This window comes from Suillus discolor (genome assembly GCF_016758755.1).
Source record: "Suillus discolor strain FC423 chromosome Unknown F5147scaffold_35, whole genome shotgun sequence".
Taxonomy (NCBI): domain Eukaryota; kingdom Fungi; phylum Basidiomycota; class Agaricomycetes; order Boletales; family Suillaceae; genus Suillus; species Suillus discolor.
Window position 1 is genome coordinate 342,641 of NW_024541282.1, and position 24,621 is coordinate 367,261.

The following is a 24,621-nucleotide window of genomic DNA, read 5'->3' on the forward strand; positions in this document are numbered from 1 at the left end:
TTATCAACACAAGCAAACAACTTGTCCCCTTTGGAGAGCGCATTAAAGGAGTGCGAGAAGGTCTTGCAAGGTCTTTGTGAGCGGATACCAGAGAACAAGCGTCAAACATGGATCGGTTCAAGACTAGCGTGGCCATTTCAGCAAGCCGATATAATGAAGGCTGTGGATACATTGGAACGTTGCAAAAATACCCTTTCGCTAACGATCGCTAGTGGTATCTTGTACGTGCTTTGTATTTGGATTCTAGGCCTTGATACGTGATTAATGCCAATCATCATTCTAGGTCACATGTTGCAGAGATAACGGCTACAACCAAGGAGATCCAGCTGGATATAAAGGATGAGGCAGAAAATATTAAGCAGGAAATTAGCAGGAAAACCAGCGAGGTTAAGGAAAAGATCGGAGATGATGCGTTAGCGATCAGAGAGGACGTTACAGCTGCGAAACTGGCAATCACTGTGCGTATATCTGACTGAATCTCAATGCGCGCTGACTCCAAACGATGATTAGAACAGGTTCGATTACGGCATCGCCTACATCACGTCCGCACAGGTAATGGTCATGAAAAGGCATGAAGAACAGAAGATGGAGAAGTTGACTATACAAGCAGAGAGTATGTCTATCCAGCCACTAGCCGATCACTTCCCATTGTTTATAAGCACAATCACTCAGGCCAAGAACGAAAGGACTTGCTACAGTGGTTGGATGGGTTCAACTGCACGATCAGGCATGAAGAGGTTTCCGCTCAACGGGAAGAAAACACGTGCACCTGGGTGTTCGGAATGAAAGTTTTCCGTCAATGGAAGACACCGCCAACAGTGCAACGTGGTAAATTCCTATGGATCAATGGCAAACGTTAGTACTTCTACGAACTTTAATTATGACTCTCTGATTTACTATACTTCAGCTGGAGCAGGGAAAACTGTCATTGTGTGAGCGCTCATCTTTGATACCAGCACATGCATGCCAACATATACAGTTCTGCCATCATCAACGAGCTCGTGGCTTGTGGCGAGACACCGGTGTATTTTTACTGTGACTTTCGTCATGAAAGAACCACAGACGGGGCTATCGTTCTACGCTCCCTTCTTGCTCAGTTACTGAGACAAGCACCCGTTGATTGGAACTCAGAATTTAACGACCTCTTTCGTAGGAAATCAGAAGGGGCTGAAGCTCCGGTTGACATTGCGGTCTTATGTGACCTCATCTGTCGCTCTTTGAAATTTCTTGAACGACCCGTCGCAATAATTGACGCCCTTGATGAATGCAAGGGCGTTAGTACAATCCTCACACGGCTGGTTCGCACAGTGAACGAGGGCGATTTGCGACTTCTAATCACCAGTAGGACGGAGCCGGCCATTTCCAGTGCTCTGTCCGGCTTACCATCGTTGTCGTTAAGCGACTATACCTGCTCAATCAATGACGACATGGAACTTCACATCGACAGAGCGCTGGAGGCTCGTTCGAGGCTTGCATCTCTCCCACCGGATCTGAAAGATGAGATACGAAGCTCGCTCTTGCAGCAAGCTGACGGGATGTCAGTGAACGCCTACATTTATATTTCATGACTGATACTCTATTCGTCAGGTTCCGTTGGGTGGAGTGCCAGCTGGATGCTATCAGCGCTTGCCGATCCGTCAAGGGGATATCGGACTCGCTCAAGAGTCTCCCGAAAGGCCTTTACGAGACATATGACAGAATTTTACAGGCAATCGAAGAAGCTGGGCCCGATCGCAGGTCTATCGTTGAGCGGACGTTGATGTGGCTAGTCGCTTCTCTGGAGCCACTCAACCTGTATCAGCTTGTTGAGGCTTTGAGTATAGAGATCGGAAGTACAACACTGAACCAAAACCTCAGCGTTATGTCCCCAACCGATCTCTTGGAGATATGTAGCTTTCTGGTGAGCTTTGATGAGAGAACCTGTGTTGTGACTTTGTCGCATTACAGTGTGCGGGTAAAGTATATTCCTCCCCCTACAAGATGGTTTCTCATGCACATTATTCCAGGAATACTTGATGGCAGGCGAAAATGCACAGAAGTACCGCCATTTACTAGAAGATGCCCACCGACATATTGTCCAGTATTGCGCGCAATATTTGGTCAGCGATGATGTCCTCAATTCCAGCAACAGTCCTATGCTGCGGTATGCCCTTGATCTCGGGCTCGGGGCGCATATATCCTCTATCATCAGCGAGGAAGACTCTATACTTTCTTGTCTGGAGGATCTCCCGAGACAGATATGCATTCGACATCCTTGGAATGACCAAGTAGCTCTTGTCAACCCCTGGCAGATTTGGCTTGCCGATCCCAAAAGTATCTGTGACATTCTGGTTCGTTTCGGGCCTGAGTGGATGATTCAACGATATCTGCGAAAGCATCGGGAGCATTGGAATAACGTGCTGCAATTCGCAATCTTGGAGGGACATACACAGCTCGCCAATATTGTCTTGGATGTCGGAAGAGACCCTAATTTACCCATCACAATTGGCTCAAAGACTACAAGCCCTACGATGTTTGCTATCCAGCACAGTCCACAGGAACTCGTCGAATGCTTCCTTCGTAGAGGTGCTCATCTCCCAGTTGACGCTATCCATACTGCGCTCGAGGAACGGCAGTATATTAACTCTGACATCCTTTCATTGCTCATTCAACACGGGGCGAATGTTCGTGTAACACACGTCCATTTTAAAGATAGTCCTCTTCACACACTCCTTCGCATAGATGCTCAGAGCCAGGAAGTGTACCTGGAGGCTTCACGTGTCCTTGTTGATGCAGGGTGCGAATTCGATACTCAGGACCAAGAGGGACGGAAACCTCTCGACATTGCCATCATCAAATCATTCCACGCAGTCGCGCAATACCTCCTCCAAAAGGGTGCTATCGTCTCGGCGGATACTATTTGCAAATACCTTGAGAATGAGAGCTTTGACTTTACCCTCATGTCTATGCTCTTACGGCATGGCGTGGATGTGAATGTGCAAAGTAGCGGAGCTAATCCCCTCCATATTCTCTTTGGTTACAAAGAATGGACCGACGACTGGCTCGAGTTAGCAGACCCATTGCTCAAAGCAGGCTGCCCAATCGATGTTGAAGATGATGAAGGATATACGCCACTGTACCTGGCTATCAGATACGGGTCGTCCACATTATTGACGCATCTTATTGCATATGGTGCTCATATCCCTCTGGACGCAATTCATGATCACTTGGAGGCCTATTGGGTTGACCGTTCAGTTATCCATACCCTTATCCAACATGGAGCGGATGTGAATGCGGTGCGCAATGGGGCTTATGCCCTGCATGCCCTGGTGGCCCACGAGAATTGGAGAGATGACTGGCTCAGGACAGCACAATTACTTATTGAAGAAGGATGCTCAATTGATGCCGAAGACGAAGAAGGTCGGACGCCTCTTCACCTGGCCATTAGATGCGGATCGTTGCCATTGGTAAAAAATCTCACTGGAAAAGGCGCCTGCATATCGGCGTACGCAATCCACGATTATCTTGAGAATGATTGGGTTGACGATGCCATCATCTCCACCCTCGTTCAGCATGGTGTTGATGTGAATGTGCGACGCAATGAACGCAATTCCCTTCATTCTCTGCTTCGTCATCGGCACTGGAAAGAAGAATGGTTCAAGGCAGCGCGTGTACTCGTTGAAGCGGGAGCATCGTTGGAAGCTGTGGACGAAGCAAGTCATACGCCGATGCAGCTGGCCATAATGCAGGGGTCAGCCACCTTAGTGAAATACTTATCAGGAAAAGGTGCTCGCGTTCATGCGGACACTGTTTACGACAACTTCGAGAAGGGCTTGATCGACACTGCCATGGCTTCTGTACTTCTCCAGTGTGAGGTAGACGTCGGGCATGATGGTGGGAATTTACTCCATGCCCTGACTAGACGTCTAGATATGCGACACAACTGCATCGAGATAGCGGTACTCCTGATTGACGTGGGGTGCTCATTGGATGCTACCGACGATGCCGGAAACACTCCCCTTCTTCTTGCCATCAAACAGCAATCATCGTCTTTTATGCAGTATCTAATAGGAAGTGGTGCCCGCATTCCTACGGATGCTATCCATGTTGCACTTCAATCCACTCAAATTGACCTGGATATCATTTCGGTGCTCATTCAGCATGGCGCACACATTAATGACATGCATCTGGGTGCCAGCCCTCTCCACACTCTCCTCACTCGTTGGGATTGGGGAGGGGATTGTCTTGAGACAGTTTTAGTCCTTGTCGAAGCGGGGTGCAGCTTGGACGCCACAGATCAAAAAGGGAACACCCCCCTCCATCTTGCCATCAGACGCCAGTCGCTCCCTTTAGTCGAGTATCTTATCAACAGAGGGGCTTGTATTCCAGCAGATGCCATGCATGATGCGGTTAATCCTCCTCACAATTCTGGGATCGACTTGAATCCCGACGTTGCTTCTGCTCTCGTTGTTCGTGGCGCAGATGTGAATGCATTACGCTGTGGTGCCAACCCACTTCATACGTTGCTTCGTCGCCCGCAAAGAGGTGACTGTCTTGCAATAGTTCACATCCTTATCAATGCAGGATGTGAATTTGACAGACGCGACTCAACTGGGTATACGCCACTTTGCCTTGCTATAATCCACGAAATACCCTCGGTGGCTGAATACCTCCTCCTGAAAGGTGCTTTACTGCACACAGATTCCATCGGCATCGTCATCAAAGATAACGATGTGGGTCCCGATATTATTCGAAACCTTCTCCAGCACGTTGCAGATGGGGATGTGTCCAGTCAACTGCTCATGCTATCATTGGGCCATCGTTCATCATCCCAGTTGTTGCATGATATGCATGATAGCAATTGCCTAGAAATCGCCAGAGTCCTCGTTGACGCGGGATGCGAACGAGACGCTGTTGAATACTCACCCCTCATAGATCTCGCCATCACCCACTCACTCCCATGTGTCACGCAGTACTTCCTTCAAGTGGGCAGCCCTATCCACATAAATCATCCGGTACACGTCGCGCTCAATAGTGATGTGCCTGATAATCCTGGACAGGAGCAGTGGGTTGAGACAGACTGCCGATTCCAGACCATGCAGGCCCTTATCGAAGCTGGACATGATGCTAAAAGTCGAGACTCAGTGGGACAAACACCGCTTAACATCGCTATCCAGAAGCGAATCCCGTCTGCAGTCAATTATCTCCTCAAAAAACTTGGTCGTGGACAGCTTGATTTCTTCTGTGGAAATGGACTAGAAGAACACAATGCGGAGGCCATTGCGACACTGCTTCAGAGCAGCACTCCACTCCATGCTTTGATCCGCAATGTATTTACAGGTCCTGTTAGCATTCACGACTTCTGTTTTTCAAGCAACGGGATGCACGGTCCTTTCTGCGAACGAGACTGTGGAAAGATACTTCTCATTCTCATCAACGAGGGCTTTTCGGTCAATGCTATAGATTCGTCAGGAGACACACCCCTCCGTATTGCCATTCAACGCCAACTCTTCCTCGTTGTTGAATATCTTCTTCGACGTGATCCAATATGTGACGTCGACGATGTCATTGCCGCTTTCAGCGTCCAAACTCATGCGTGGCAGCACCTTCTTCAAAAATACATGTCGAACATGGACCCCTTGCATACCCTCATCTCACAGATGCACTCGAGCCACAATGGCGTGGATGAAGATGTTTACCTAGCAATTACGAAGGGCCTGGTACAAGCTGGCTGTGATGTCAATGCGCGGAATGGCAGTGGGATAACTCCTCTCCAGCATATGAATAAACTTGAAGTCGAACAAGGATACCCTGTAGTCAAATCTTTTCTATGCCAGGAAGGAGCACTGTAATGTTGTGACGGTCTAGTTGTTTGGAGTTTCTTTGATATTGGAGATGATGTCGAAACTGTAACGGATTATGGTAACCTACATATGTGATATATTTCCCTGTATCTTGCTACAGCTTTGCAATGTACAATATGACCCCGTCCTTCGCACTGCTTATCGTGGGGTATCACAGCTGACAGTCAATAGAATTTTTTCTAATGGCTGCACAGGGTGTTCAGAGGTCGATAGAAGCACTCGGCTTATTACTATGCACGTTCCGAGAAGCCATAGTAGAAGCAGAGCACGATGATCCAGCTTTCCATACTCTTCACCTTGACCTCACAGATGCTCTCGGCGAATATACCCTGCATTTCTATGCAGGCAAGGGGCGGTGCAACGCAATGGGGTGCTGGGCACCCTTCAGCCAACCTTCAGCGGATTATACCGCTAAGTACTCGGTATACGACCACGTCCGTTGATAACTTCGGTCGCATTGTGTGTTCAAGTGGATCATTAATTTTGCCAGTACTAGTAAGTTCGATACTACAAAGTAAAGGCACACATTATGGAGATATCATGGGAGCGCATTGAAACCTGGCTGGCTCCAAGTCCGTGTCATCAGTACTGATGATACGTGGGGGACCGCAGACAATCAAACAATGGGACTCACTATTGGAGAATAAGAGAACGCGTTATTATCGACAATGTATCCTTTCGCATAGTGAGCTACAAGTCATTGACAGAAAATGCGTACTCACATAATGAGGCACCGTCAACCTTGACTTTCTTTGCAGGCTTTCCTTGGGTGACTATAGAAGAAGTATCAGGTTGCTGACGCTTGCCTCGTTTTCTCTGGCAATCAAGAGGGTGCGAGTCAGGCCGATGTAAAGCGAGATAACGCGTGATACTGACAAATCTCTCATCAAATTGCCTCTTCCTGCACAGAGACACGAATATGATGAGGTGTCAAGCAACACAAAAAGCGATCAAACTTGCCTCGCGAGTGCCTCCTCAGCTTTCCGTTTATCCTCCTCCTCCTACTCAGACGATCGAGTATATCAGCAAATTATCTAGGTAAAGGATAGAGGATATCTACGAGGGCCCACCTTCCTGCTCCTCTGGAACCTTTCCAGAAACGATCCATCGTTTGAGAATACGTTGACCGGTTTCGGTTTCGGCGGGACCTTGGACGAGGTATTACCAGGAGAAGTTAAGGACGGAGTAGCTGTGATCGGAAAAGCGTATCCTGAGTAAGGTTGAGGTGATGCAGCCATTGATATTATGCTTTGGCAGATGGATTTCTACGGGCTCCAGTGGGGCTGGATCAACTTCGGTTCTTCCGGAAGCCGCTACTTTTGTAATCTTATTTATTTGTAGTCTCTTTATTTGTAGCTGTTGGTTGTTCTAGGACATTCGTTCGGAATCGCTGGACTCTGTAGCAACTCTGATAGCACTTGTGACTAGCGGGACCTCGCCGGTGCTGCCACTTCATGATCATGCACATTCTCTAGCAAATGCATGTTCAACCGATATCGAACAACCATTTGCTAGAGAGTGTGCATATCCTGCTGCCACTTTCGCACTTTCAAGTTTTTCTCCGCTTCACACGGACCACTCTCGCGATTCTGCCATTCACATACCACGGCCGCCGCTCCTAGACGAGATCGTAGTACATCCAGATAATAAGCATAATGGAAGAAGATGCGTATAACACGTTGTATTTTTCTTTTGCCTGCTTGTGAAACATCTTGTCACAGATCACAATACGCCCAAGAAGACTCTAGATCTTCCGCAGCTGATTTCTTAGCTCGTGGTTTCAGGTGTCTTCGCATGCAGCCATATCTTTTCCGAGCTGGTCGGTTGTTTGGATGAGCCTAGGGCATTGCAAGCAACAGGCTAGCATGACAACCCAAAGACCACGACTTACATATCAGCATGCACCGATCATCCAGTAACCGCAATGCAACAATACCGCTGAGTTCATGCAAACTTCCGCGGACACTCTTCTGAGCAGAGCTCGGGTTACAGCCATCGTAATCGACAAACTTCCTGGCGCGACAGAGCTGGTGTATACTTGATTGTTTGACGTCGACGTGATTCAAGTGTTCTTGTATCATGCCAGAAAAAGCACTTCGATGCTTGTACCTGACGTATGCATGAACGTTTGAGTACCAATCGTAGATAACCCTACGTATGGTCCATAACTCGGACACGAGCCCTCACAATGACTAGAACATCTCTTTACATTGGTAGGCAACTGTGCTGGGTCACATTGGTATTAAGGTATTCCCTCGCGTCTGCCCCTGACGATAAATCGTCCCCCTGCGTGTAAAACGCTCCAAGAAGGCGTTGCGAAGGTCGTAGAGGGATGTACAATATTCTGCAAACTGTTCAGTCTTCGCATCGGTCATGATGCGGAGATAGTTCATCTCACCTTCTTCGCATAAGTCTTTCATATTGAAGCTAATTAGCTGGTTCCATCGGTGCATGCATGCGATCCGTTCCAGGGGCCTCCTGAGTTCCCCGTCGCAGCTTCTCCACATATATGAACGTCAGCACTACCAGGTCCAACATATGTTCGACTGGCGAAAAGACCTCTAGGTATGCATCATGTCCTGGCTTGTTGAAACCAATATCCATCGGGTGATGCCGTGCGACTTCCTTGCCGTCGAGCATGAGCTGACAGTCATGCAATGCATCACGTTATACATTTTTGTTGAAAGTGATTGAAAATAAGCGCAGCTGACTTACGGTGCAATTACGCGGGCCGATCTTCCACTTGTATAACAGTCCATCGGGACCTCGGAAAACACGCCGCCTGTAAAGTATTGAAACAAGTGAAATGGTCCATATGTATTACGCTCTCACCGTCCAAGAATCCCCTTATTCGGAATGAACTGAGACGCCAACAAATCCATCCCGTCATACTTGATGACAGATGAAGCAAATGTGTGCCACTCGATCTTTGCGAGGACTTCTGACGATTCTACTTTGCCAACATTGAATTCGTTTGGGACGTGCTTCTTGACGACGGTCACACGAGTATCGAACGAGAAGGCGGTCGAGGTCGAGTAGAGAACATGACCCTGCTCATTCTTAATTACGGTGTTGCGCACATGAGGTGGTTTGAAGATGAGCTTCATCTCCAGTATCTGTGGGGATTAAGGATATTCGCAAGGTTCTTATCGTCTGCAGCGACAAGTTGTGGCAAAGTAAACACTATCATGTTATTCGTGGGTACATGTTAGGATATTTTTAAACCTTGAGTCCTGGAGGGGCGTGACGTCATACACAAGAAAACCTTACAGCAAGACGATTTAGTAGGCCACCGATGCATGATGTTGAACAAGAAACCCGCCTTGACACTGGGGACGAACTGTAAAAAAACTTGAACGCGTGTTCAACAAATATATCTGCAGCATACACGAGACCGTACCAAAATAGCTTCAAGCTGAAACATTAGACGTCAATGTCAATCTAGTGTATGATTTACGATATCGAGCCTTGTTATCGCTGCTCACAAGACCTGCGTCTCACCGGTTGCAGATCTTGGATTGGAAGACAGGCCTATGCAGAACCCTACACATGAGGCAAGAATCTTGATGTTGAGTGTTTTCACAGCTGCCAAGTAGCAACTTGAAGAAGCAGAGAATAAGAAACACTCGACTCACCGAAGGAAGCTTGAAATTTGTATGCAACTTGCAGCTAGGGCTTGTGTGTTTGGCACAGTGGGCGACCCGACGGGTAAACCTATTGCCCCGTCACGGGGTCGGAACGGAAGAAACACCGGCTATGATTTGATTGAACACCAAGAAGGGTTGCAGGGCACTCGGCTACTGTCGGTAGTAGGTACCCTGCGGTTGGCAGTGAGGGTGTCATGGGCCTACAGTGTTAGATCGCCGATACACGTTTCTTTCAACTGCCAACAGGACAAGTACACGCATTTCCAGTGCGCTAACCCTTCTACTCCCAGTGATGGATGGTTCGTCCGAAAGATGTATCGCTGATCACTGCGCATGCTCTGGCCTCCACAGTCATCGTCATGGATGACGACGGGGAGCTACATAGCCGCTAGGGTACAATTTTTAGAAGGGACTATAATTATAGATCACACAAGGTGATCGCGTAGCTTTTAGTTGACATCATCAGGCACGTGTTTCCGGTTCTGTCGCGTAATGTGGGACCAGGGGCACCATATAAGGCCCTCACAATTACAACTGAACCAGTCCTTCGATTTCTCTCCCGAATTTTGTCCTTTACCCCAAAAATCACATTCAACAACGACATGGAGTCCACCGCCAAAGCCACCACCAACCAACCCCAGGCTGCCATTCAAATGAGTATGTTTTTTGCAACTAATAAGACATATCATTCATGGGCTGCGGGTCGGTTTGAATAGATGCTGTGAACCCTGCTCCTGCCAAGAACAGTCAGAGGCAACAGGAGCACCATGCTAAGCGTCTCCGAGGAGGAGGAGCTGCCAAAGTACAGTTTCTCAAAAGTTGAAAGTCGAGAATGGTGGTTGATTTTTGTTCGCTTTACCTAGGACTGCTTCCTTGGTGCACTCGAGTGTTTCCTGTGCTTCGGTGAGTCCAGACCCCCAATGATACTTGGAAACTGTAGACTAAAACTCCTCATATAGAGTGCTGCAAGGTGATTGGTGGATATAGCAACTCTTTCGGGGTTAATCTGACTGCCACCATCATTTCAGGACTGCTGCGAGTGTGGCGCAGATATCATCTGTGCGTCTTACGTCCCTTTACAGTTAGAACAGCGCTGACTTGTGACATTTAGGCTGCCCATGCGAGATGTGCTGTTAAATGCCTCGCCTTCAATGCCCTCTCGCCTTCAAAGTCTGCTCGTGGTCTGCACTTTTCATTTCACAATCATGACTTGTAATACCGCCTGTTCGATTAATATTTGTACTGTGCGATGAATCAGTCGATGTAGAGATCAGATATCTGCATATTACCTTTGTTTTTGTCTTGGCACACTTGACAAGCGTACTAGTATTTTCGGGCCTTCGGGGTTCACGGCAATTAAGTTGCGCAGTCACTGCGGGCCGGGCATTAGGGGCTCGGCAACGTTTAGCTGAGGCTAGAGTTGCTGTTTTCCGGTTGTCCGATTCGGGTGGATGTTCATGGAACTCAAACCTAGTAAGTATGCTTCCTCACCCTCACCCTCGAATCCAAGCCAGGATTATAGGTTCGCCAATGGACCAAATGATAAGGACTAACTTAAGTTCTGTTCGAGTTCGAACCCCATTGCCAGACCCGAAATAGAAATTTCGTTACGTAAGATACGAGGTAGCTTTGGCTGATAGTTGTTCGCGAATGTGACGACTTTTTGTAGTCCTCGCAATCAAGCTACTTGAACCAGTGCGTGAAATAACACTTCGTCCAGCATTCAACAACCCCGCGGGGCTGCCATGGCAAAGCTACGTGTATCTGCTAGTGTACATCAGATCTCTCAGTCGACATTGATCGAGCTGTCCTCCACAAGCCTGACAGCTTCTTCCAAAGCATCATGTCAGTCATGATGATCGTATCACCGAGCTTGTGTAAAGGGACGTCCTCTTGAAACGCGCACAGTTGGCAACTACGCATCGAGTCTCAGGCCTCCACACATCGCCGACTACGACGAGCGCGCGCTGTCTGGGGTCAGCGCCAAGCCTGCGTGCCCCAAGGTACGTGATTACTCATCCTCCATACCCCCGTGCCCCACAACGACCAAGCTCAAACAGTTTCCTTCACATGCCCTCCCTCCCTGGATGGAACGGACCAAGGTGTTATAACGAATTTACCCCACCACGCGGGCCATAATGTCAAGGCAGTAGTAGCAACCCAGCAAAGGCCTACAACAACCAGTGTTGCTGTATTTGTCGAGTGGAAAACATAAATTCCCAGAGCAGTAACGAAGCAAAACATTCTGCATGGACGTCAATAAACCTTGAATCATGCGATGCACAAATATTGCTTACCCCCAGATTAAGTATGCATATGGAAGGCTGTACATGATCGCTAGCGCTTCGACGTCTGATTGTGTGTGAATCATTCGGGCCATGAACGATGCCTTGAAGGACAAATGAGCATTATGGACCTTTTAGCATGCAACAGGCAACGCACGGCGCCTTCAGCGGAGTCTGTGCCCCATCCGCGGCTCTCGACGGCGAGAAGTATGGATACCACCAAGGAACTGACAGTGCACATCGTGGACAGATAAATGACCACGGCTGCTGCACTGATGACCCCGGGAGCACACAGAAAGCTAACGTCAACTGCCAACATCACGGTGGACTGGCCAAAAAAGTTGATTATGACAAGTGAAAGTTTAAGAAAACCGCTTACAAAGATAGTGACGTTGCTCCAGTCGCGATTGAGTCTGTTAATGTGCTTGTACCACTTAGGATAGTTCAAAATATTGTCTACCCATGTGTTTCTCAGGAATTTGTACTGTGCAGCTGGTGCGCCCCAGAGGAACACGTTCGCAAGCCTAAGTCGGAATGTGCCCTTTTGTCTACTTTGTTCAACTTCGTAGACCGACTGGTTAGCATTGAGACGCGCGCCGGCTTGTCCATAGAAATTCAAGAATTTTGAACGAGCTGAATGGTCGATTCAGTGACCATGCCCATTGTCTCTTGACGGTTTCTATGCTCACCGAACAACCGCATGAGGCGAGCTTCCGGTGTGTAAGTGGAAGAATGCTACAGGAGGAACATATAGCGCACCTAGTACGCACGTGAGATGAGCAGGTAACTCCACACACTCATCACTAGATGGTGTTAGAGGCCCTACGTATTCCACTATATGGTTTGAAAGGTCCAGCATGCATTGTAGCGTAGAGAGGTCATAGGGAACAACAGAGGTATCGGATGTTAGAAAGTCTACAAAGACGTCCTAATTCATTGTTACGCAAAGACTGGCTGGGAATAACCAACCTGAGTGTGCGTGAAGGAGAACATGCTTGAGTTCTGTCGCAATCTGAGGCTGGATGGGAGCATTGCTTGGGTATAGTTCACAGTGCATCCTTCACGGTCATGATGTCGGCCAACGAGAACTTTTAAACTGAATACATCGTTAGAGATGTAGGGCAAAATGAGCGATAAGCTACGTACACAATGCAATTGACGAACCAATACTGTGCCTCAAGGGCGATTTCTGTTGTTTTCCGATAAGTTAACTTATTCCAAGAGAGCCAAGAGACACCCACTGATGTGAGTATCCGATTTAACACCCTTGACATGTTCGTAGATACATATGGGCTCGTCGAATTCCTGCAGCCAGAACAAGAGTCGTTTATCGTGCTGCACGAAGTAATAATTACATGCGTCTTCTTTCGCTTGCAACTCTAGAACTAGATGTGTCGAGTCATCGATTATATCACTGGCTTTCAAGAGTAGTTGGTAAGCCAGATGATTGATGGCCTTGAGAAGCCTTTTGCTTCTCAGATTTGCGTCCGTGAAAACGTGCTTTAGGGAAATGATAAACACAGGCAAATAATCAAAATGAGACAAAACATACTCGAGTGGCATCATAGAAGTACAACGCTCCCTCTGGATGTACGACACTTTCCCAACCGTCGACAGGCGTTTCTGAAAAATCCTTCTTTTTGGCTGGGATAGGCTTGGTCTCGATGTCACTCCTTCTATATCACGACCAATAGAACAGTTGAGATCAAGAGAACCTGATAGAACGAAAAGCATACACAAGTACCCTTCCTTTGTACCTCTGGCAAAGCTGCGGAGCCAACGGTTTGAACCTTTTGGGATCCCATTCCGTTGGCAACGCAGATGGTGACCGGGAATCGATGGAAGTGCTGGAACCTTGAGCAGGATGTTGACTGACCTGGACCTGAAGCTGGTTTGCCTGGATAGGTGAGCTCTGACTCAGATCGTTTACTGGCGCAAGGACTGGATGGATGGTGCTCGCAGCTATAAAATGTGTTGTCTCTGGTTCTGCATTACTGTTCGTTGGTGAAATCCTCTGATAGTATGCAAGGAGACGGCTCAAAAGCGTTTGCAAGCCAGAAGCCCGGATACCTAACTTGCGAATGTAGAAAATACACTGGCGTACGATGGACCGGATATGTGGTGCAGTTGTGTTGAACAGGAAGCCTAGCCAGGTCAGGATCGCCCGTAGGTACAGAACCATGAAAATGAGGCCCAGCAAACTTCAAGCTTGACTCCACCGAGTTGACCTGGAGGAGACGTATTTGGTCAGCGTCAGTGCCAGCTGTGTTACGTTACGGAATGAGCGCTTATCCGGGCAAAACCTATTTTTGCAGCTTGTATTTCTACAATCGTGTCATTCACCGTGACCACGCTTTTTTTTCTTCCTGGATTAACTTGGAATGCTTTCGAGCCTTGAACCCTTTTCTCAGAAACCGAAGGCTCCCATAAGTCCAATCCACTTCGTGTACGAGATCTTGGCGCAGCAGTCACGACAGGCGGCCATCTAGGTCCAGTTCTAGGTCGTGGCCGGTTCCAGTATCACGGTAACCGCCACAGGTTGGCTGGCTCATTTTTTGACTCCGCAAACGCCAAAGGCAGCGCCGCGCCCCACGGGCTTTGATCAAAATTTAGACAAGCTTCAACGCCGCGAACACACGGAGACCCCGCCTCGTGTGCATTATGTTTGGTGCGCGAATGCAAACACTTGACGGTATTATTCGTTCATTGTGAGCCTTGATCAATGGTTCATTACCGTGCTTTGATGTTGCCACAGGTAAGTATATCATAGATTCATGCATCCAATACTCGATGTCACTGATCTGCGCCAACACAAGATGGAACCTACACTGAAATTCTGGAGCCAAGACAGTCATTGCAATAGTCGAGCTTCTCGAACGACAGAATATCAACATCAAACCCATGGTAAACACCTAACAATATTTTTGCATTTGAAGCGCTCGGAGAACCACAAAAAGGGCGGATATAGCAAGTCTTCTAGGTTATGGTGATTGTATCGCCCGGGCTGAGGCTTTCCATGCGAAGATGGAGAATGGAATGGTTACCGTGCGTGTCATCGCGTGAAGATGCGATCCTATGCATCAGAGGACTGGTGAGCCGCAGATATTGTCATATATGCCGATATATGATCATATATAGAAAATGTTTTCGTTATATTGGAATATAAAGCCATGTATGACGTCGGAAAACCACCGCAATCAACGTAAAGCACCCTGGGGAGACTCACGAGTTCTCTGATGACTCGTCTGCATGCTGCGACATGTGACTACTTCGGATTTGTATTGTTAGCACCGTGGAATAAGGATTCTGAAGCAACGGTGTATTTGTACGACGGCTCTGCATGTGCAAGCATCCGACTACGACGCGACTTTCGTAGCCTGCCCATGAATTTGCTGAGCATGATGAAGGTCCGACAATGGCGTTCTTGGTTTATCTGATGGATCTCGCTTTTAGCTCACAACCTTTACCGGCTCCTGCTGAAGTCGGCACTGCAAAATACAATGGCCACTGACCGAGGCTGTACAATCAGAAATCGGGCTTTTGTGCCTGTTACAGGCTTCTCGTCTCCCATGTGTGATTTCTCTTTCGACCTAGTATGTATGGCGTCTTATGTTTAACAGGTATCAATGACACAGCATGTGTCACGATGTATCCGCCAGTGCAATGCATCACCGTCGCATCAAGTACACGATCGGATCTACCGAATAGAGTGCGCTGTTGTGTCGAGCTTGGCCAGCGAAGCTAAGAGAACACAGATGCTCATTGCGATCGCATCACGCTCATACCTATGTTAGGTCAATGGCCACATGGTTTCATACAGAACACCTCGAAAATAGCCTTGGAAATAAGTTTGCGATATCACTGACCACTGACATTTTTCTGGCGTCCGAGTAGTCGCATGCGTAATTCTGGGTTGTAAATCAAATTCTACTTTGATTATCCAGGGCTTCCCGATCAAGGGTCTCGAGGCGGGATCAAATATACATCTCCCTTATACTGATTTTGGCGATAGAAATGCTGAACGGTGGTATATCTAGCACGAACGCTGTCGTTATACCACTAACCTTCCCCACTCGCTCACACCCATCCCTCGGACATGACATACGTCTCAAATGATCCCAGTTGGTGGCCGACAATCAAGTCGAATTTTTTTTTCAAATATTGGATGGGTTCGTCGCATCAGGATGTCTAGATCCAACGTTGACATGTAGTTTCGCAGTTGCAGCGGGCGTCATGATGGTATACGATTGGGGTGGGCAGGACAGTGTTCAAAAACCGCTGATATTCTCATGATATTTCTAGTCTTAACACTCGGACAAGAGGTACGTCGATGTTATTGCCGCAGCAGCCAACTAGCTAAGAATGGTGTCATAGATTGAACTCATCTGGGTGAGTGACAAGAGTCCGTATCAGAAGAAAACAAGAGCATGCAATGAATTTGCGACAGAGACAACGTTGGTCTCTCATGACCGTGCTGTATTTGATTGTTAGTACTCGTGTTGTGCTTTGGCGTGGTGGGCAACTTGTGCTGACTCCAAAATGTTCTAGATACGCTATATTGGAATACCGTATTTTCTGCATGTGTCAAGACCAACAGCTTTGCATTGTGCTAATAGCTCATCTCTAACAATTAGTGTCCATTTTCTGCGTATGTCTCATATGCTCTGTATTTCATTTTTCTGACCGGCGAGACACAGAAACTATGCCATCGGTATCGCTGATAGATGCAGTAAGTATTCTGCAACCATATCATTCCAATCCAATCAATACGCTCATATGCAGGGGGCCCGGTGAGTCGGATTCCAACCATTGAACTTGGCTGAACACAATGACTCAATAGGTGTGAGTCGGAGTCTTTGATACTGGTGCGAGGGCGTTCACTAATGGGAAGTTTTAGGCACTATCGCATACTACGCAATAAGAGGGATAACTATGGCCTTGATCGCCATGTTGGGCGGTGAGTTACCCAGGTACAATACCTCTGTGATATTGACCTGACCGACACACGATGCAAGTCATCACGATTGCTCGGTTACATGCCATGTATCAGGGATCTAAAAAGATGCTTATGTTCCTTGTTGCTATCTTCCTGGCTGTAAACATCACCTCCGGAGTAATCACAGCAATAGAACTAAACGGTCACCTTGTACATGGTAAGTTCATTTGTCAGTTGACTTGAAGAACACGGCTCATTGGACAAACATCAGAGGAGTTGATACTCTCTGGCACGTATATGTGCTATTATGTATATAGAGGGTACGCGCAGCTTCTGAACTCCATGGCTTGGATGCTCAACACTGTTTGGGAGTTCTTCGCACTGTGCCTTTCAGTCTGGGCGGCTGTGAAACACTTCCGTGAGCTGCGACGACTCGGCCTATCGACAGGATTGACCATCGGGGGCTGCTTCGGAGTGCTGATACAATCTCACGTTCTTTATTTTGCAAGGTGAGCTTGTAATGTGAACGCGGTTATAATTTTCTGCTCAAGTTCCACACATGTTAGCTTTGCTGGTGTCTCTTGCCTCCAGCTTGCTTATCCTTATCTCTCTCCAGAAATCGCGGTGCGCCGACCTGTCGCCAACATCTGCGTGTAACCACTGCTCATCAGTTCTATAGAATTCAAATTATATTAGAGCTCTGACACTCGATGGTGCTCTTCAAATTTTATCGGTTGTGCAGATGTTTGTGCTGGGACCACGCCTCATCCTGAGCGTTCGAGAATACCACGCCAAACTCGTGGCATATTCCGATGCAGAAACTAGCATGAATTCTATTGTTTTCCAGGAACATATATATGTATCAACTAGCAGTACTGTGTAGGGAAATACTTGCCGAGTGGTCTACATGGAGAAGAACTTCTGGAGGATCCGTCGTAGTATTTATTTATTTAACATATAGGGTTTCGAAGTATATGTATGTAAAAGGTCCAGGCAAGCCTATTTCTTGTTGTATCACTACGGAGCGCAGGTCCTGTGCTTGAACCAAGTGGTAAGGGGAAATTATCCGGGACGACTAGCAACCAACCTGGTCCTTCATGGCCGATATTAAAATACAACGAGAATCAGTCACCCATACTTTCTTCCCATAGGAGACTTCTTCATGTTCTCCCACTGCAGCACATTATACTGGATGGTCTCGTAATGTCATCAAACCAGATGCTATGCAAGACACTTGCGGCCGCGTGGCCAGAACTGGTCGAATTCTATTTTACACCCGCTGTCGCACCGATAAACCTCGTGATTATAGAGCTCAGTCTTCGCATTGCCTCTTCAAGCACCTCCCGTGAAAACTACTATAGATATCGGCAGCCTGGTGACCTTCGCAATGCATTATTTAAAACTATTGCGTACTCGTCAGATGTAGCAGAGCTACCGGTGCTTGATGATGAAACGCTTGCCATGTTGTCCTCGCATCCCGTGCGGTCTGAGGCCTTGCATGTTGACGTTGGTGAACACAGATTCATCCCCTGCTGATATGAAAGCAGTGAAAGAATTTCTTGCGACGGTATAGCCTAGCAGATCGTACATGCCAGCAGGATTAGTACGAATTCTCAAATGGGTGGTATGAAGTACACCGCAACCAAGTAGTTCTAAATTCGGCCCTTAACATCGTATACAACCGTCACATTGGATCATGTGTAGGGTTGGTCTGTAACATTCCTCGTTTGATGGGAGCTACCAGGAATGTATACACGACAAGTGGCACGCATCGACACACTGCAGTCGCAGTCTAAGTAGCTGTACATTCTAGCTTCCTTTCGTGTTGTGCCAGTCATATAGCAATACTTGAGGCTGAAATATTTCCGCAATAGCTGAAAAATGCAATAAGAATAGAGTAAAATGATACAGTACGCAGCTGAAACTTAGACTACACTTTCTCTATCCATCCGCCGGCGCTTACGCTCTTGCTCCTCCATGATAAGCCGTTCTGCAGCTGACATCGGCGCAGGCCGTTTCCTATCATTTCCACCGCCACCCTCTGAACTCTCAGACTTGGCAGGCGCAGCAGACTTGAACACGTTAGGCCGCTTCAACGGGTTAACTTTGAGAGGATTTGCTCCGGGCTTTATGGCAGTCAGCTTTAGCCCTATCGGAGCAACTTTGGCCGTTGTATCCGATGTAGCCACTGGCTTTGCAGATAATGATAGAACAACCTTCTCCGCGCCCTCTTCTCTCTTAAGGCCCTCCTCAACGGGGGGGCTCGCACTTTCCTCACCACTCGCCTCTTTCTCCAACTTTGCCCTCTCAATCTGCTCTGCAATAAGAGTGCGCTCCCGCTGTTCATCGTCCCGCGTAGCTCGATCCTTTTTGATAGAGGCTTCTTGCTTCGCGAGAGCTTTCGGGCTGCTGTCGATCCACGCAATGAACCACCCTTTTTCGGTCTCGTCCACGCGCGCAATACCCGAGCGTCCCAGATGTTTGGCGAACTCGGTGAGGGTCACCCAACGGGTGGCGTTCATGTGAAGGTGATTCTTGTCTTGAATGAATTCTTGGTAGACTTGATTGATGCGCACCCGTTTCGTGTTATATCTAACGAGTGACAAACAAAGTTATAGAAATTGGTATCAGTTTGAAAGAGAGCTACGCACCGTCTGCTTAGAAGTTGGACGAAATCATGCTGGAACTGGCTCGAGAAATCAGCGATATGTCGCCCGGCATTCTCGCCGACGACAAGCATCTGGCGGAGATGGGCCTCTGATTGCGCATGGCACTTGAAGCCGTTCTCATCTCGGCACTGCTTCTCACAGACTTGGCAGTACCACCGCAGGCGCTGTAGGCCCTTGGATTTCATCTTATTGGCGAGATACTTTGGGGTTCCGACTGTACGTTGAACATTAGCAAGATTCATGCTCATAAATGTTGGTCTGACTGACCTTCTGCACGCGGCATGTTGGGCAATAAACAGGAGGTCCGGATAAGATTGAGGTAGTGGAGAACTGAGTCTCTTGAAGGAGAGCTTAGTCATCTTGAATGTAATGCGTCTGATACTCACGTGACCTATAGCTGTGCAATGACAGCGCTTTCAACTGCTTTCAGATTGGACGAAGGACTACAGCAAGGTAGGGACTATGCTCAGCGAGAAAGCCAAAGGGAAGCAGCGTGAAATAGACCCGCCCTTTGAGCAGCCCTCATCCTCGACACCGCCGGATGATTCCAGGGACCTCACGATTCGGTTCACTGAGGGTATCCCCGACTTTAAACTCACAGTCAGTCTGAAGGACACAGTCAGGGATGTTAAAGCTAATGTGCGTGGTTGAAAGTATAATTGGCACTTGACTTATGTGCAGATAAATACAGATAGTTAATGGTCTCCCCCAATTGAAAGACCGTCGGCTTCGTCTCATACATGCTGGGCGCCTGCTAACGGACGGAACATTCCTTCACGAATGGCTGACAACCCTCGAGGAGCGACAAGTCCGTGCCACTTCCCGTTCTGAAGAGATTTCAAAGGATGATCAACTGGTGACGTGGTTGCATTGCTCTGTTGGCCCCGTGATCGAACCTGGAGAGAGCGAAGAGGAGAAACCACAAGTGCGTGGCTGATGGATATAATGATTCGTGTTCGCTTATTGCTTTTCGCATAGGTTGCCCAATTGCAACCACTGAGGGGATTTGACAGGCTTGCTGCTGCAGGATTCTCTGAAGATGACATTGCGAACTTCAGGCGGCAGTTTCATAGTCAATCGTCATCAAATTATCTTGACATTGAGTTTGAGAACGAGGAAGACTGTATGTCCTCTTAAATTCACCAGAAAACATGCTTACCATACCTGCAGATGACGAACATGCGCGAGCTCTCGAAGAACAATGGATAGACTCTATGGATAATGTCAACACAGCCTCCCTTTCTTCTGCTTCCTCACAGAGTCTCATTCTCCGCGGGATTGTCATTGGGTTTTTCTTCCCGATCATACCATTTTTCTTCTTACGTGAAACGAAAGCCGCAGTTTTCTGGGAAGAGGGTGAGCACGAGAGTGGGGAGAGTGTCATATTTTCGTCAGTCTCTTTTTCTATTATGAATTCCCGTAGTCATATACTGACCGGTACACTAGGCGGCGCACACAAGTAGGAATTGTTTTTGGATTTTTAGTGAATTTGCTCTTCGGGATGTGGAGATATTTGCTGGACACGTCGTAGGTGTACATGGAATTCTTATCATTGGAACTTGTGGTGGGTCCCCGAAGACGCCCAAATCGATTAGAATTTACTAATATGGAGCTTCTCCACAGAGTTAGGCTGCATTGCAATTATCCATACACTGCAAACGTGGTACAATATTCCTATCGATGTCGTAATTTATCAGTGGATTATTCTCAGGCGGTTGCCAGACGTTGAGTGACAACTCGGTTTCCTCGACTCCTCGCCCAATAAATATTTGGGGGGGTTCCGAGTATAGACAAGTATCTATTTAAATTCTTGCAATGGAACAACATCGATAGCATAAGTTATGGTTTGGCTTACTTTTGGTGCACATACAAGTTACTGGGGATCAGACTTGACATAATGGTGCGTGACTCTTCTCGAAAGACCTCTCTTTCTGGTTCTTACGAAGACCGTGCAGATATGGATGCTGGGGTACGTGGGTACAATCCACGCGTGATGCCCTCCAAATCGTACATACGAAATACTGACTTGCATGATGCCAATGCATTTGGCGCAATACCATGTGTCAGGAAGATATCTTGTGCACCTATTATGAGTATCTGACTAGAGAGATCTCTGACCTCATCCTTCTCTAGGGTCGCACCGTGTTATGGATGATGAAACACGAATGATGCACCTGGTATTCGATTGAACGGAGAACGTTCGACGCCTACCTTAGTGAATGGCAATATCATACTTGCACACTACGAATCGAAGTCTATCCTTTCCCCGAGCAGTATTTTGCTTCACATGGCGCTGTGCATCGGCGCCAAGAAGGAGGTCACGAAGCCACTTCCGAGCCCATATATTAAACTATATGCAATTGACGCTTTGAACAAGCTACATATCTTGACCACAAGCCATCAAACTTCAATGTAGCGACAGGTAGGTGGTTGCTTGGTTGTCTGAACCTTCATCAACCGGTATGGTTAGGAATGCAGCTGCCTCTACGGAGCGAAACCAGATACCCAGCACGGAAGACGATGAGAAAGCACCTGGGTCACATCAATTTAGTCGAGTCTGCCTTTTAAAGGGCACGCATGAGTATGGCCTCAGCTCTATCCAGACATGCGCTCACCAGCTCGTACAAAGTTCTCTGAGAGAGCCCAAATCCGATATCAGGCGTTGAGCACAGGTGATGATGGTAGTGATGTGTGACTGATGCTGAGCGTCGAATTGTGACGTTGATACTTGACAGGCGAGAAACTGCGTGAGCTTGAGCCTGAGCTGCACGGGAGACGGCACTAGTAGCAGCACATGCTGGCGCTCAGATGCCGAAGGGATAGCAGAAGCTGTAGAACTGTTCCACTGGCGAAAACTCATATAATACTAAACTCACAGTATGATGCATGAATTTCAAATACGATGACCTAGACACCCGTTGCTTGAGGACTGCTCAACATTTGTACAGCATTGCACTGCAGGCGCCTGTCCTCCGGCGCTAAAGCAGTACTGCGGTCCGATGAAAATACGTATAATTATGTTTTAGAACAAAAGGTTTGAGGACGGGCAACGGAGGAGCAGGGTACATATTGAGGAATTTGAAATGCTAGAGATGTGAGGTTGCTGGAGTACTACTCTAACGAATCACCAAGTCACAGGCCAGATTTAGCATCTCATTTGGCAGTTCGTTCCTGATTTGATGCTTATTACAACGGGGTGTAAACGAATCCAGTTGTATCGAACTGCCTCATTTTCGAACTGAATCGAACTCACCTCGAGGTCACCTCGATTCGACAGCAACACTAATTGCCGTTGTAGGCCTAATTATCGATTAGCTAGCCAACAAGCCGGTCAGCAACCACGTTGAAATGGATTCACGTAGCATGATACGTCTTTCATCTCTGTCGTCCTCTCATACCACCATGATTCCACCGCAGGATGATGACGAGGAAACACCTTTTCTGCAACGACCAGACTCACCAGAGCAGCCAACGACCAAGACACCTCTTCCCTGGGATCAATTTTGGCTTCTACTGCTCTTGGAGATACCAGATTTTCTTTCTTCTCGGACCCTTGCTCCGTTTATTCCCCAAGTGAGTAGTATATTCCCTTCGCTGGACTTGTATCTGATCACAACTGGAACTTTGTCCAGCTCATTAGAGATATTGGAGTCACTCACGGAGACGAATCCCAGGTTGGTTACTATGTCGGCATCCTTGTAAGCATGTCTTCATCGCTCTTACCCCTTTATTCGTAGCTAATATTCTCTCGAGCAATCATCATCTTCTGCAGCTCATGCCCTGACTATTTTTCATTGGAGTCGACTGTCCGACCACATCGGGCGGAAGCCTGTGATGCTGACAGCTCTATCAGCAATTTCTGTCTCGATGTTTTCGTTCGGGCTGTCGAAGACCTTCCTTGGTCTGGTAGTAAAGTCAGTGTATTCAGTTAAATATCAATTAGTAGTTGTGATCGTCAATTACTTGACCATAGTCGTGTTATCTGCGGAGCATTTGATTCGAGCGGTGCTGTTCTCAAGACCTTGGTGATGGACATTACTGACACAACCAATATGCCCAAGGCATACGGTTATACGCCAATTCCGGTGATGATCGCAACCACAGTTGGGTAGGCATACAGTACATTTTTCCTCGCGCTAAGGTTCACGGCATCTACTAGACCACTCATTGGGGGATTGCTCTCCCAACCAGCAGACAGATTCCCCAACATCTTTGGCCGATCAGAACTCCTGAGAACCTACCCATATCTCCTGCCATGCTCTATGTCGGCATTTTTCATATCGATCATTTGGCTAGTCGCGTATATTTGTCTTAAAGAGGTGAGCGCGATGCTGAAAATCCATCTCTGGATCACACTAAGTGTGATCACAAGAGCGTTTCTACCAGGACACCGCTTTGGGAGCTAATTAAAAGAGGATTCTATGGACAGTCATGCTCAAAGCCTCGCCAGTCATCGAGCAATGTTATATTCGATCCTGCGAATCCTGGAGAAGTCCAATCAAAACCGCTTCCGCTGCGCGCCTTGCTAACCTCGAAGGTGTTGAGTGTGACAGCGAGTTATGCCACCATGGGCCTGTTTCATATGGCGTTCAGTTCAGTCTTACCTGTTTTCTATGCGACACCGATTGAACTTGGTGGTCTTTCCCTTGACCCTCCTCGCATCGGTGTTTTACTTGCGGCATCAAGTATCATACAAGGCATATTCCAGCTACTTTTCTACGCTCGTTTACATGATCGCCTCGGTGCAAGAGCTATCTTTATCGCCGGTGTTAGCTCCGGCATACCCATCGTGATTTTATTTCCAGTGATCAATGCTCTGGCTCGAGCCCATGGAATAGGTATGGCTGTGTGGCTGTGTGTTGCCGTTCAGCTTATGCTGAAGACTAGCCTGATCCTGTGCTTCCGTATGTTAATCCAGCACTTCCTGCGTTCTGTTGAACTGACAAGAATTCGTAGCCTCTATGATATCATTAATCAGAGCAGCTTCTCCCAATCGCGCCTCGCTCGGAGCAACCACTGGAATCGCGCAGGTGGCTCTCGCAGTAGGAAGGATCGTTGGCCCGGTGTCTGCGGCTTCAATCTTCTCTTATTCACTGCAGGAAGGGCATGATGCGTGGTTGATATATTACTTTTTGATCGCGATTGTATTTCTCGCTGTAGGTACTGCTCTATTGCTTCCCCGTTATCCTAATGTATGAGAAGATTCCCGATAATATTATAGTGTGCATTATGATCTAGTGT

At 47.6% G+C, this 24,621-nt stretch overlaps 10 protein-coding genes across 10 annotated transcripts; 5 read left to right on the forward strand and 5 right to left on the reverse strand.

The window, feature by feature from the left end:
- Positions 1-141: 141 nt before the first annotated feature.
- Positions 142-5,928, forward strand: F5147DRAFT_229691 (ankyrin repeat-containing domain protein). The gene is made up of 8 exons (XM_041428724.1): positions 142-221; positions 284-458; positions 516-613; positions 673-855; positions 908-932; positions 980-1,537; positions 1,588-1,954; positions 2,007-5,928. The coding sequence occupies exons 3-8, from the start codon at positions 556-558 to the stop codon at positions 5,829-5,831; spliced, it is 5,016 nt and encodes a 1,671-aa protein (XP_041291672.1). The 5' UTR covers positions 142-221; positions 284-458; positions 516-555; the 3' UTR covers positions 5,832-5,928.
- A 493-nt stretch (positions 5,929-6,421) lies between these two features.
- On the reverse strand, positions 6,422-7,154 carry F5147DRAFT_700876 (uncharacterized protein). The gene is made up of 3 exons (XM_041437706.1): positions 6,720-7,154; positions 6,566-6,659; positions 6,422-6,518 (listed from the first exon to the last, which is right to left on the reverse strand). The coding sequence occupies exon 1, from the start codon at positions 7,079-7,081 to the stop codon at positions 6,878-6,880; it is 204 nt and encodes a 67-aa protein (XP_041291673.1). The 5' UTR covers positions 7,082-7,154; the 3' UTR covers positions 6,422-6,518; positions 6,566-6,659; positions 6,720-6,877.
- Positions 7,155-8,097: 943 nt separating this feature from the next.
- Positions 8,098-9,157, reverse strand: F5147DRAFT_229803 (uncharacterized protein). Its single transcript, XM_041428725.1, has 3 exons — positions 8,676-9,157; positions 8,559-8,625; positions 8,098-8,486 (listed from the first exon to the last, which is right to left on the reverse strand). Exons 1-3 carry the CDS (start codon positions 8,948-8,950, stop codon positions 8,271-8,273), a joined length of 558 nt encoding a protein of 185 aa, XP_041291674.1. The 5' UTR covers positions 8,951-9,157; the 3' UTR covers positions 8,098-8,270.
- A 935-nt stretch (positions 9,158-10,092) lies between these two features.
- F5147DRAFT_746291 (uncharacterized protein) lies at positions 10,093-10,627 on the forward strand (the record flags this gene model as incomplete). Its single annotated transcript, XM_041439833.1, has 4 exons — positions 10,093-10,147; positions 10,207-10,292; positions 10,354-10,393; positions 10,602-10,627. 4 exons carry the CDS (start codon positions 10,093-10,095, stop codon positions 10,625-10,627), a joined length of 207 nt encoding a protein of 68 aa, XP_041291675.1.
- A 1,156-nt stretch (positions 10,628-11,783) lies between these two features.
- Positions 11,784-13,384, reverse strand: F5147DRAFT_578921 (uncharacterized protein; the record flags this gene model as incomplete). Its single annotated transcript, XM_041431458.1, has 8 exons — positions 11,784-11,879; positions 11,933-12,408; positions 12,465-12,485; positions 12,535-12,690; positions 12,745-12,833; positions 12,940-12,964; positions 13,017-13,275; positions 13,328-13,384. Coding segments are annotated over 8 exons (1,179 nt in total), but the record flags the coding sequence as incomplete, so codon positions are not given.
- Positions 13,182-14,170, reverse strand: F5147DRAFT_229872 (uncharacterized protein). The gene is made up of 2 exons (XM_041428726.1): positions 13,328-14,170; positions 13,182-13,275 (listed from the first exon to the last, which is right to left on the reverse strand). The coding sequence occupies exon 1, from the start codon at positions 13,955-13,957 to the stop codon at positions 13,481-13,483; it is 477 nt and encodes a 158-aa protein (XP_041291677.1). The 5' UTR covers positions 13,958-14,170; the 3' UTR covers positions 13,182-13,275; positions 13,328-13,480.
- A 2,537-nt stretch (positions 14,171-16,707) lies between these two features.
- On the forward strand, positions 16,708-17,629 carry F5147DRAFT_837859 (uncharacterized protein; the record flags this gene model as incomplete). The annotated part of the gene is made up of 5 exons (XM_041444105.1): positions 16,708-16,732; positions 16,791-16,928; positions 16,983-17,220; positions 17,278-17,335; positions 17,391-17,629. The coding sequence occupies 5 exons, from the start codon at positions 16,708-16,710 to the stop codon at positions 17,592-17,594; spliced, it is 663 nt and encodes a 220-aa protein (XP_041291678.1). The 3' UTR covers positions 17,595-17,629.
- Positions 17,630-18,316: 687 nt separating this feature from the next.
- Positions 18,317-19,712, reverse strand: F5147DRAFT_637596 (domain of Kin17 curved DNA-binding protein-domain-containing protein). The gene is made up of 3 exons (XM_041432951.1): positions 19,648-19,712; positions 19,363-19,594; positions 18,317-19,303 (listed from the first exon to the last, which is right to left on the reverse strand). The coding sequence occupies exons 1-3, from the start codon at positions 19,661-19,663 to the stop codon at positions 18,637-18,639; spliced, it is 915 nt and encodes a 304-aa protein (XP_041291679.1). The 5' UTR covers positions 19,664-19,712; the 3' UTR covers positions 18,317-18,636.
- A 77-nt stretch (positions 19,713-19,789) lies between these two features.
- On the forward strand, positions 19,790-21,025 carry F5147DRAFT_700903 (DUF2407 C-terminal domain-containing protein). The gene is made up of 5 exons (XM_041437707.1): positions 19,790-20,019; positions 20,072-20,305; positions 20,359-20,503; positions 20,551-20,770; positions 20,827-21,025. The coding sequence occupies exons 1-5, from the start codon at positions 19,843-19,845 to the stop codon at positions 20,909-20,911; spliced, it is 861 nt and encodes a 286-aa protein (XP_041291680.1). The 5' UTR covers positions 19,790-19,842; the 3' UTR covers positions 20,912-21,025.
- Positions 21,026-22,580: 1,555 nt separating this feature from the next.
- Positions 22,581-24,617, forward strand: F5147DRAFT_229930 (major facilitator superfamily domain-containing protein). The gene is made up of 7 exons (XM_041428727.1): positions 22,581-22,953; positions 23,013-23,078; positions 23,134-23,294; positions 23,354-23,488; positions 23,540-23,699; positions 23,753-24,284; positions 24,337-24,617. Exons 1-7 carry the CDS (start codon positions 22,729-22,731, stop codon positions 24,576-24,578), a joined length of 1,521 nt encoding a protein of 506 aa, XP_041291681.1. The 5' UTR covers positions 22,581-22,728; the 3' UTR covers positions 24,579-24,617.
- The last annotated feature ends 4 nt before the right edge of the window (positions 24,618-24,621 follow it).

Coding starts and splice junctions, on each gene's coding strand:
- F5147DRAFT_229691 (XM_041428724.1), top strand. CDS start 556: ATGGTCATGAAAAGGCATGAAGAACAGAAGATGGAGAAGTTGACTATA. Junction 1,538..1,587: donor TTGCAGCAAGCTGACGGGAT/GTCAGTGAACGC, acceptor TCTATTCGTCAG/GTTCCGTTGGGTGGAGTGCC. Junction 1,955..2,006: donor TGTCGCATTACAGTGTGCGG/GTAAAGTATATT, acceptor ACATTATTCCAG/GAATACTTGATGGCAGGCGA.
- F5147DRAFT_700876 (XM_041437706.1), bottom strand. CDS start 7,081: ATGGCTGCATCACCTCAACCTTACTCAGGATACGCTTTTCCGATCACA.
- F5147DRAFT_229803 (XM_041428725.1), bottom strand. CDS start 8,950: ATGAAGCTCATCTTCAAACCACCTCATGTGCGCAACACCGTAATTAAG. Junction 8,626..8,675: donor AATAAGGGGATTCTTGGACG/GTGAGAGCGTAA, acceptor AATACTTTACAG/GCGGCGTGTTTTCCGAGGTC. Junction 8,487..8,558: donor TCGGCCCGCGTAATTGCACC/GTAAGTCAGCTG, acceptor CATGACTGTCAG/CTCATGCTCGACGGCAAGGA.
- F5147DRAFT_229872 (XM_041428726.1), bottom strand. CDS start 13,957: ATGGTTCTGTACCTACGGGCGATCCTGACCTGGCTAGGCTTCCTGTTC.
- F5147DRAFT_637596 (XM_041432951.1), bottom strand. Junction 19,304..19,362: donor GTCCAACTTCTAAGCAGACG/GTGCGTAGCTCT, acceptor GTCACTCGTTAG/ATATAACACGAAACGGGTGC.
- F5147DRAFT_700903 (XM_041437707.1), top strand. CDS start 19,843: ATGCTCAGCGAGAAAGCCAAAGGGAAGCAGCGTGAAATAGACCCGCCC. Junction 20,306..20,358: donor GCGAAGAGGAGAAACCACAA/GTGCGTGGCTGA, acceptor CTTTTCGCATAG/GTTGCCCAATTGCAACCACT. Junction 20,771..20,826: donor GGGGAGAGTGTCATATTTTC/GTCAGTCTCTTT, acceptor CCGGTACACTAG/GCGGCGCACACAAGTAGGAA.
- F5147DRAFT_229930 (XM_041428727.1), top strand. CDS start 22,729: ATGGATTCACGTAGCATGATACGTCTTTCATCTCTGTCGTCCTCTCAT. Junction 23,079..23,133: donor GTTACTATGTCGGCATCCTT/GTAAGCATGTCT, acceptor TATTCTCTCGAG/CAATCATCATCTTCTGCAGC. Junction 24,285..24,336: donor TAGCCTGATCCTGTGCTTCC/GTATGTTAATCC, acceptor AAGAATTCGTAG/CCTCTATGATATCATTAATC.